General features: G+C 37.2%; 1 protein-coding gene across 1 annotated transcript in view; it reads left to right on the top strand.

Moving 5' to 3' along the window:
- The first annotated feature begins 1,733 nt into the window (after positions 1-1,733).
- SLC28A3 (solute carrier family 28 member 3) overlaps positions 1,734-11,733 on the top strand; it is a 37,813-nt gene continuing 27,813 nt past the window's right edge. Inside the window, exons 1-2 of the mRNA XM_056513680.1 lie at positions 1,734-1,873; positions 9,380-9,484. Of these exons, the coding sequence (XP_056369655.1) occupies positions 1,817-1,873; positions 9,380-9,484 (162 nt within the window). The 5' untranslated portion in view covers positions 1,734-1,816. The remainder of the gene's footprint in view (positions 1,874-9,379; positions 9,485-11,733) is intronic.

An 11,733-nucleotide genomic window follows, 5' to 3' on the forward strand; every position in this document is an offset into this window, starting at 1 on the left:
ACCTAACTTTCTTGAAATATATGGTCATCTGTCCACTGAGAAATGGCAATATTTCATAGGTTTTTTTATAGTGAGTTCAGGATTTTTCTTGGATGTGCTGGTATTTTTGTTTTAAATATCCTGTGAGTTTTCTAACATAAAATATAATTCAAAGGAGAAAACCACACTGAAATTATTGAGTCAGTGCTATTCTGAGATTTTTTTTTTAAATGAGAAAAACAGTTTTAAAAATTATCTAATAGGTTGCCTGAAGTTGAGGAACAGTAGCAGAAAATACTTGTGTCTTGTAATTGTTAGCAGGGCAGAACTTCCTTCCAATCATGAAAATGCAGGTTATAGAGATTACAGATTTTAAGACTGCATGCACTAGATTTGAAAATTATTCATTGCCTTGTTTCCTCAACCTTCTTGTAGTAATAGTATGTTCAAAATTGGAAGGGAGAGAGAAGTAAGAAAGGAAGGTAAAGCAGCTGAGGTATGCAGAAATCAGCAGGCAATTGCATAAAAACCTGTTAAAGATATTTGCAGTTATTTCTTGCTGAAGATTATTAAGCATAGAGAAGTAATTAGAAAAATTCATCTAGTCACAGGGTAAATACAATTACCAATAAACAAGCTGATTTCAAAAGCTGGGTCACCAAAACTATTCTGAACACTGCAAACCTAAAAATCATTAAAAACCCTGCACTCCTTGGCAAAAAAACCCAGCTACTCCTCCTTTTTGAGTAATGGTTATATTCAGAAAGCACATATTGCAACAGTATGATTTATAATACTAGTAAAACAGTTGGAAGATTACTCAGAAAGATGCATCATCTTATTTTTCATGTAATTGTTCATTATTTCAAATAAAATATTCAGTCATGCCAATCCATTCGGGTCTTGTACGTAAAACAGTGCATAGTTTTTTGCTTTTCACAGGGTGAGGCATAACTCATGACATTTTCCATCTGCGTGTAAAACGTTATGAATGTAGGCAGCTAATGAATTCATAAATATACCTTGCTGTATTTCCAAGAAACAGAACACTGTCATTTTTGCTGCTCTTAATGGCAAAATTTACATTCACACAAATCCTGTCTGACATTAGTGTCTGTAATAGTTCTAGTATTTTCAGGACTTATACAGAAGAAGCTGTATACAGCTGTATAAAGCCCATAGCCAACAAAAAACATGGGCAAGAGACCCAACTGATAGTTTTAAGAACATCTATTTGCAATACTGCAAATAGCAAGCCTCAAAAGTACCATAAAAACTCTTCAGTTAAAGGTGAGTAATCTGTGGACAGATAACCAAAAGACTCTGTGCCATGAAATACAGATGCCAACTGATGCACTTGTCAGAGTTTTGAGTGTTGTTTACACTCTCGTTTTAGGTGAAGTCCCCAGTTACTATGAAAATGAAGCTACAATAATATGACAAAAAATAATTACTTAAAAATACCTGTAAAAAAGGCCTCTCAAAATCTGGACATGGAAGATTTTCTCCTACGCAAGGAGGACAGAAGGAAGGACAGAAGTCATATAAGTACACACATTTGCCTTCAGGACCACTCAGAGATATACCGGGTAAAATATGCTTCTTGGCCTGCAGGTATCCTCCATTCTGGCCTCTGAAGGCCGTTTCCCACGCTGGCCCAAAGGGGCTGTGCTACTGGAGCGAGAAGGTGGAGCTAAGTGGGAGTAAGAGCAACCTGAGAAGGCCTGTAGCTAACCTGACTTAAGTGATACCGATCCAGTGGATGGATTAATCAGGCTGATTCTGCCCTGTGGTGCAAGTAGCTTCCAACACTCTTCCGAAGCTCCATACCAGGCACATGGAGCTGATGGAGACCAACCGTGATGGCTCAGGAGCGCACAATTTGGCCTTCCAGGTAAGTGCGGTTTCCTTTGCTTTCTGGGGAAGAGGAAGGACTTTAAAACATTGAACAATGTTGAATTCAGATCCCGAACAAAGAAAAAGCATTTTCTGCACTCTGCCTGCAGGTATTTTGCAACATTTTACGTGCTGATACCCTGCCAAAGTACACGGCTCTTGTTAAAAAATGCTGAGCACAATTGACTTATTCAGGAGTATGTTCTACTCAATGGTATACAGCTAGCTTTGAAAAGTGTTTTGACTTGGTAGTATTTCATGGGCTGATGGATCTCACAACTCCCATCTGCTGCATGAGTTGCTGGTTTTTCCTAAGGATAGGTCATTTACAGTTCTGTCAGAAATGTATAGGTCTGCATTATGCAGCAGATATATAACTCATCAAAGCAATGTATTTCAATAATATGAGAAAAATAATAATGTAATAATGTAATCATTGTGGGGCATATCATCCTTCCGTGCATAAAGTAAGTGCAATCGTCTTCTGCTCTCGAGAAGGGCACAAAGAGGATAAAGAGCCACCCAGAAAGTTTTGCGTTTTCTAGATATAAATAACAGCCTTTTAAACGCGGATTTCATAAGCGGAAGCACAAAAAACCCCCCCAAACAAACAAACACCACACACACACACACACACACACACACACACACACTCACAGACACACAAAAAAAACCCACCCAAACAAACAAACAAAAACCCCACTTAGTTACTGTTTCTTAGTGCCCAGCATCCCTGTGCTTTCATTGGAATTGAAGCAAATACAAACAGAAACTTGAGGACCCGCAGCCGGGCTGGCTCACTGCGTTGTTGCTGAAAGTAGAAGAGGTCGGGGAAAGTCAGAGGCTGTGAAATTGTCTGAAGAAGGCTGTGTTAGCAAAGCAGCCCCTTGCTCCCCTTTGCAGTCTCCGATCCTTACGCTGCCCCTGATGTCACCTTGCAGGATGTGGGTAGCGAACGTGGGTATGTGCCGACACTATCCAAATGACACAGAAAGGTCTTTGTAGATGCTAAGCATGTGAGCTATTACATAACATCAGCGACATTCAACCGCTCTGTATATTTATTCATTGCGCTATACGGACAGACAAGCCCGTCGGAATATTTACAGAATGTAGACAAGTGAGATAATTCTTAAAACATGATAGCCCGGTGGTTAGGGCTTTCTCCGGGATGATCAGAGGGCCCTCAAAGCATCTGTGCTTCGGAGCGGATAGATAAGCAATTTGAACTTGAGTCTCCCTCAGTTCAAGTGAGTGAGATAAGAGGTTTCATCCTGTCTGTGTTTTCACACAAAACATGTGCCTAAGTTAGTGCAATCAGCTTCCTAAATCTGTGCTAACGAAATCAAAAAGGAGTGTGGAGTCTCTAGCTGCAAAAGTTCGGTGTTGAACTCTCTTGAATGGCATAAGCTGAAAATCACCTTTTTCCTCAGAGATCGGTGGAGCACAGTATAGTGACCCGGGTTAACATTGCCTTATGCAGCTAAGTTTCCCTATTTTTATTTACTTTTACACTGTCTGTCTCTGTTTGAATATGTTCACTCCCTATAGAAAATAAGACATAGAAGGAAATAGGTAAAATTCTGTATATAAACAAATCACTTCACAGTAAAGTCACTAAAAAGTACACAATCTCATAATTTCCCACTCTTTCTTGTGTTTAAAGCCCTTCTTGCACAGAGTGATCACTTTAATTTCTCCAAAATAAATGTGTCTAAATGTATTAAGCAATGAGGATCTTACCTAAACCACAAAATATAAAAGTGTTCCCAAAAAGGTGTAATTTAAACCATTTTCTGTATCTGTGTAGGTACCATTTTATGTATCCATAGGTACCTTCAGATGCATCTTAACCACTAAATGATTAATGCACATAGGGATGAAGTAAGAGAGGGACAAAGTAAATCTGAGTTAGGTAATTTGCTTTGTAAAGTACCTAACTTAGTAAAACAGCTCTCAATGTAATACAGAGCAGCTCGAGGCTAACAAGTGATGGATGAATGATCATATCAGATCTTTATTAAGTCAAGAATGAGAAGAACTGTAATTTCTGTTGCAAAGGGATCAAACAGGATAAAGTTGTAATATGGTCTGGTTTTTGATTTGTCACACAAATGGTTAAAGGGAGATAACTGTGAGTTCTTCTCTATTCCTCAGTTGCTATTGACATGTAAACACACACATCCATCTGTACTGTGATAGGATTTTCATTGCATCACAGAAGCATTTCACTGCATCACCATTTTCAATGGTACTGTAGTACACCCTCAGTTAACTGATGTTAACTTTCAGTAGGCCATGCATCCGTGTAACACAAAGTTATATTAATAACTTTAACTGCATTTAAAAAAATGCCTGGTTCTGCAAAATATCAGCTACTCTTGTACACTATGCAGTTTCTACTAGAGCATTGCATTGAAATTGCAGGTCCTGCATTATTGTCTTGTGAAAATATCAGTACCTGGGAGACCCAGAAGCAACTTTCCCCCTTATTAACAGGTCAAAATGGTCTCAAAAGAAAACAGATTATAAACCCCAAAAGTACATCTCTGCTGTTTAATGCTCTCCTTTTGATTTTAGGAAAATCTCAATTACCAAAAGCCATTTGGGTGTGTTACAATGTCTACTGCTTTTAAGATGCATAGCTATCTTTACCCATACTGCTAGTCTTTCTTACCATGCTCCTACACTTCAATAATAAAGTATTTACGTTAATAAAACCTAATGCAGTTGTTAAGACCTACATGCCAAAGTTACTTGCTTTGGTTGCTGCCTCATTATCTAGAATCAACAGATTGCTGTGCTGTTTATAATGAGACATTCAGGTTGTTAATTTTTTTCATCTTAAAAATGTAATGTAATTTAAGGAACTTAAATCATTATCCTCCATTCAGAAAATTTTCTTGTTAAGCATCTATGTACCAGCATAACAGATTGTGTATCTATAGCTACAATAATGTCGTACATAATGCATGGAAATGCTACTGTGTCTCTTGTCTTCAAGGTGGTTAACTTCTCATACATCGCACTGGCTGGCTGGAGGACCGCTACACTTTCCCACAGTTTTCTGCTCAGAAACCCTGTATCACTAACAATAAACCCAAAACTGAGACTGGATTTACCTAGCTTGTCTTTAGGCTTTATTAAAGAGGCAATTTTTTTTATCTAATCAGTTCTGATGATTCAGATCTCTGGTAACATTAAGCATCCAAGTCACATTTACTCCATAAGGAATGGTAAAAGCTGCATCTTAAAAGGAATGGTAGGTGGATGAATAAACTGCCCTACAGTTTCAAGCAACATGGAGGCAAACATAAAATAAACACAATGCCAAAGGAAGATAACAACTAATAAATATTTATTGTTGCCTCCTATTCCTGGTGTTATGATGCATTAAACAACTTGTACCTGCTTTGTGGCAAAGCTCACCATACTCTTAATTAAACAATTGACTTGGGGAAGAATCCCCTTTAAAACTCTGCCCTTTACTCACAGTGCATAGGGGATTGATATTGCCATAATGCATGCAGTATTTGTACTCCATTTCACTCAAACGAGCTTAAAACATATCCTAAAAAATGCCATTTCTGTTTATTGCCATTTTCCATAGCTTCCTAGATACTCTTGTCTGGTTGATTAATTAAGACTGTAGATGCTATTAAGAATTTATATTTCATGAGCATCACTGTTATATTTACCTTTGGAAACAAAGGTGGTGTTGCACTGCATTACTTAACCAGATTCAGACAGGAAATTATCCTTTTCCACACTTTCTAAGCTTGTTTTCCAGCTTGGGGTGGAGGCGGGAGTTTAATAAAAAAACCCTACGTTTCAGGATACTATCCAAGTTTCCTACTCTGATAACCTAATTTTTTTAAAAAAACAACAATGTACTCAGAACTGGGGAGTCTTATTTACAGTCCTTTCCGAAAGAGCCCATGAAGATATAGACTGCTAAATTTGAATCCAGCAGAACCTGTTTCTTATCTGTTGTTTCTACAGCTTGTTTACTGTAGTTTAGTACATGGGTAGTGAACATTCATCCTTCCTGCCTTGTAGACTGAGTTCTGTATGACAGGTATTTATGAGTCCTGTGATTATTAGTTTAAAGAAATTCTTCTGCAATATTTAAAACGCATTTAAACTCCTTCAGAATCATGGCTCTGGCTAACAAAAGACAGTACGTGAGGGAAAACCTAGATGAATGGTGTTCAGGTGCACTGAATATTTAAAGAAAAGCAAGTTTTGAAGGGTAAATTAGACAGCTTCGCTTCTGCTGGGCAAATACAATTAGAAATCTAATGAGATGCAACAAAATCCAACATTAGAATTTGAATTATTTGCTTCTGAAGCATCTGTTTTTCACTAAGTTCCTTGAGTATCCACATTATAATCTCCCACATAATGGAAGGACCCAGCCTTAAACCATAAATCAGTTTAAGCAGCTACCTGGGTGAATTGTTGACCAGCCTGTTTTCCTCCCTAACTATCATAACACCATCTACTCCAGGGTGTCTGCTATTGTGAAAAGCACAATAGGAGTTATCAAGGAGGAGGTGGCAGGGAAGGTCAATGAATGTAGTGGTGAAACAGCTAGTCAAGAGGGAACTAAACAAATATTGAAAGAGCATTTCACTTACACAGTTGAGACCACAATGTCCTTGTCATTTAATCAAATGTTTTACAAGAGGGGAATTCCAATCAGTTAAAGTAAAGCAGTTTGTGAAAGTAGAAGCACAACTTCGAAACACTTTTCATACTATAAACATTCAAAATAGATGGACCAATTCTGTAATTCTTTAACTGTGCACTAAAGCAAAGAGAATTTTCCCATCTAAGCTTCTCTGTGAACTTCCTGCTCTCTCATGTCACCTGGAGGTCGAGTAGGTTCGGAAATGACTTTACATATTGTTAGACCTTGCTCATAACAGGACCGTGCTAACTGTAGTTCCTAAGGCTTGAACTCCCATTTTCTCATGCACTGTTTTGTTCTCCAGATATTTAGGGGGAGCTGGAAAAGAATACTGAGTAAATGAGGTAGAAGTTTTCTGCCTGTGCTGAGTTGCTTACATAGCAATCAGCAACAGTAGGTGATAAGCACAGACTGACATTTTGTTATGGAGTTCCTACAGCACCTTAGACACTAAATAAGTAGGAAAAGGGAATAAGCATTTTGTCACTTAAATATTTCTCTTCTTGTTAGAAATCAAAAATAGCTTTTTTCCTCAAGCAGTTGGGTTAAATAATGTGTTGTCACCAAACAAAACAAACAAAAAAATTGTATAAAGAGGAGAATGAAGAGAAGTACTTTTAAAATGCTTCATGGTACTGATTCAAAGACTCCTCTAGTCAGCAGAAGTCTTTCTAAAATTAATTTGTTATCAAATGTAATTAACTAGCTTCTACTGGATCAGTAATAATCTAGAAATGTGATATGATAAGTTGAAATAATGCCTTTTTATGTTCACAGAGAAGGACACAAATCTATCAATCTGCAGTGTGGGCTACTGAGTTCTATGTGTGATGCTGTTACTGGCTTTGTTACATTTCTCATATATTCATATATTTTAATTATGTTATAAATGAAACTCTTATGTAATTATTGCACTTGAGCAGTGGATTCACCAAAGTGACTTCTAGAGGTTGCTTCCAACACAGATTATTCTTGTGTATTTCATAGACAGCAGCTTGCGTGTTCATAATTTTTCACACATTTGCTGACAAAAGTTCTAGGAAATCTCTGCTTTTTCTTTCTCAGCAACAAGTATAGGAATTTTCAAAGACACTATTCTCAGAACTGTGTGGGTGTGTGTGTATGTGAATTACAGAACTATACTGCTTTGACTTCACTATGTAGTATTCACTGTGTAGTATTTTTAATACATTATATCTCAATGCTACAGCAAATCTCTGCTTATTGTATTTAGTTGTTTGTTTGGGTTCTTTTAATTGTATGGAGTATTCAGTAGTTGCATTTGCTGCTGACTGCAGCAGCAGCTACAGCAAACTCCAATGATGGCATGGTTAGGAGGTAAACAAGTGACAAGTATTTCTGAAAGAGAATTACCTCTCTTAAGGGAAGGAAAAGATGCTTTTTTGCTTAGAATTGAGGAAACTGATGTATAAAGCCACAGCGCTTGAGTAAACAACTTCTTGTGACTCCTTTCTTCTCCCAGACACACAAAAGTGTTACAGAAATACTTGACCGAAACTGATTTTTATGAAGTTTGGAGGCAAAGTATTTTTAAGGAAAAATGTTACTGACCATTGTTCTAGTTGCTTCTAAGGTCATGTTTCTGCTAAGAGGCGAAATTCAATTTATTTCTAGTAGTACTGCTTATTCATGCCTTTATCATAATTTATTATGATTCAGCTTATTTTGTATTGTTCATGTGGAAGTGATTGTTTTTATTGTAAATACTAATTTACTGGGTTTATTACCATGTAAATAATGAGATGCTTTATGCAATAAAACCCAGTGAAATGACCATACTGTAACTGCTGCCATAAGAAACCACTGAAATATAAAGCATTCACAGTAATTGCAGATATAAGTTACCTGAAATTTTGTTTAATCAGCTTTCTTACAAAAACAAGAACCAGATGTTCTAGGACCATTAAAAAGAGATAACTTACCCTTCAAAACATCGAGAAACAAGCAAACTGAGATTTGGGATTTAATAAAAGAAAAATTAGAAATAGTTGAGCTGGTTATGGCTGTCTTAATCTCTGATAAAATGTATACCCCAGAGTATCAGTGTGGTAAAGCTAACTCGTCTCTTTAAAGATACTCTGAATGCTTTATTCTAAGAGCAGTACAAGTATATGATCACATTTACTCCACGTGTGTAAGGAGCATAAATGCTGGAGCAAAGGTACCAACAATTGGGGAAGGCCCCTAACAGTCCATTTCACCCTTGGTGAGGAGTAGGTCTGTTTTTCATAAACTTGAACCAAGTCCTGAGACAATGAGCAGCACAAATCACCACGGGAGACGTGAATTTAGTTGAGAAAACAGCAGATTCACATTAGCTGAGCACCATCTGTGACCAAGGCACTTCTGTGCAATAGTGCAGTGACTTGAGCAGCCAAGCTTTGTGCGTTTTGGGCTCCCTGTTCCAGTAAAGTAACACAGAGAATTGCAGAATCATTTATACAGCAAAAGACCTGTAAGATCATTGAGTCCAACCATTAATCTAGCACCACTATGTTCACCAATTAACTGTGTCCCCAGAGAGCCACATTGCAGATTTTTGGAACATTTCAGGCATAGTGATTCTATCACTTCCCTGGGAAGCCTGTCGCAATGCCTGACCACTCTTTCAGCAAGGATATCTTTCCCAATATCTAATCTAAACCTCTCATGGTGCAATTTGAGGCCATTTCCTGCCACCCATTCACTTGCTTCCATGGCAGCTCAGGCATCAGATTAGAAATCAGTTTTTACTGTACAAGAGAAAGTTTTTCAGCTTCTGATTTGAACCAATCTGATTTCTGGTCCTAGAATGACAATGATGATGGTGTGGATGATACAAATCAGAAAGGCCCTGGAGACAATTCACAGAGAATGAAGAATTCACAAAATGAGAAAACAGTGCATGCTAATCAGGTATGTTTTTCTCTCTTTTTTTTCCCCATTCCAAATAACCTAATGAAAATTAGGAAACCTCAAAGTTAATGTCAGCAATGTAATAGTATATCCAAGACAGATATTCTAACAAAATCTGAATATAATTTAAAATGTATAAATGGACAGGGAAGTGAGTTCTGTTCTCAAAAATACATTAAAGAAAAAACAAAACTACATGTGTAGGGTTCAGAAAAAAATGTATGCCAATGTTCTAATGGCTTTATACAAGATAAGATACAAAATAGGCATCAGAAATGGTAATCAGAGGCAAGACTGAGGATGAGGAGTTAACTTAGAAGCATTTTCTCACAAGAAGGTGGATAAAAGAGAATCTGTAATCATTGGTTTTAGAGATACAATCTTTCAGTCAAAGAATTAATATTACTAAATATGTAATAATAAATTAATATTTAATTATTAAATAAACATCCTAAACAGGGAAAATTTGAAACAAACACAAACTTGAGGCAAGAGATCCTGTGTAGAACAGAGAAGAGGAGAGCACAATACAGACTATTGTAATAATAAACACTTTCATTTTGACTTCTTTTTTCTGTATGTTTAAGCCCACATAGTGAGTATCTCACTATGAAAACATAAGAGTCAGGTTTAAAAAATCCACAGGTGTTTTACCATTGTCAGGTAATATTAATATTTTCACATCCTAACTCCAGAAATAACTTGCTGATTTAAAAATTTTATTCTCTTGTAATCATATCTACTTGCCAAGTTTGGTAAAGGTACTCAAAGCAGCATTTAAGAAATAATTGATGCAGTGGGTACTCATTTGTCTCTTCTATTGTTTTCTTGGATATGATCAGAGCCAGCAAAGGCATGCTGCAAAATAATGTCTCTGCTCTCAAAGTTCAATTAATTCCAGATATACAGTGATAGAAAGGATCACTTAGGCTGTTCTGATAAGCACTCTTGGGAACTAGACTGGAATCTGAGATCCTAGGAGAGAAAGGTGGTAGATGGTACCTACACCTTAATCTTCAAAAAAACTGGCAAAAAGGAAATAGTTAAAAAAAAAAAATAAAAAAGTTCTTTCAGAATTGATTGAAACTGTAGAAAATTGGAGAAAAGTAGTGACATCTATGAAAGCTTGATTTTTATCAGAAATCAATTTCCCACTGAAAAGGTTCATTCTGCCACTCTTTGATGCAAAAGTATCAGAGATTTTTATATTTGCGCCAACAGTTTCTCAGGCGCCTGGTGACTGAGGCATAAGAATTTATTTTGAGGGTCTTTAAAGTGTGAAGACTAACAGTGTCTCACTTTGCTGGCAGAAGTCCACATGCTCTGCACAGCCCTTAGGTAACCCTCAGCAAGGTACAACACTCCCCATAAGCCAGACCTGGTACCATGTTTGGCCATGAAAAAACAACAAAAAGGTTATGCATCCATTCTCCTACTTCCTTTTGTATCTACACACTTTCACACAAAGTTGTCCTTTGATTTCAGATTTTTTCACCTTTTAATGTCATTGTAGGAAAGCATTTGTGACAATGAAAGGGTGACATAGTAATATTCTGAGCATATTTAAATACGTTGTAAGCAATGTGGAAAGATGTAGATTGATGCTTTTGTAATTGAAATACTCAACAGGAAAAATAGGTTATATTCTCAAGACAAACTATATTTCACAAATTCAGAGAGAGAGAGTTCAGGCTGTGGGTGATCTAGGCACAGGGATATGTGTTGTGGCATGAGAAAAGAGATAGGAGAGCATGGCCTGGCCTAGGCAGTGCATGAAGTGGTGGCAGTGAGAATGATGAGGGGATGAAAGGAGTATCTGTAGGATGTGAGCTTCCAGCTGTGATCAGGAGAGTTGACACAGTGCCAAAGGCCAAAGGGTATGTAGCTGCCTGCAAAGGTAAAAGCATGGTGCTTCCATCCGGAGGGCTGAGACTCTCCTGATTTGTAATGTAGATTAAAAGATCTGTGAGAAGAACTGGTATGCAATATATTCCAAATTTAGGCTCAGGAATAAATGATATTTACATATTATCACAACTCAGCATCCATCAGATAAGAAGCCTAGCTTGCACAGCCACTGAGAAGAGTACTGCCCTTTATCAAAAGTAAAAGTAACTTAGTAGGCATTTTTTAGGTTTGCTTTATTTCACAGTCAAGACTGATAAGGCAAAGAAAATGAGTTTAGTGAAGATGTGGTCATATGTTGCAGTGCAGCTCCACACAGCACCCTGCTCTGAAAAGTGCAGCCA

Source organism: Oenanthe melanoleuca, chromosome Z (assembly GCF_029582105.1).
Source record: "Oenanthe melanoleuca isolate GR-GAL-2019-014 chromosome Z, OMel1.0, whole genome shotgun sequence".
In the NCBI taxonomy this organism is placed as follows: domain Eukaryota; kingdom Metazoa; phylum Chordata; class Aves; order Passeriformes; family Muscicapidae; genus Oenanthe; species Oenanthe melanoleuca.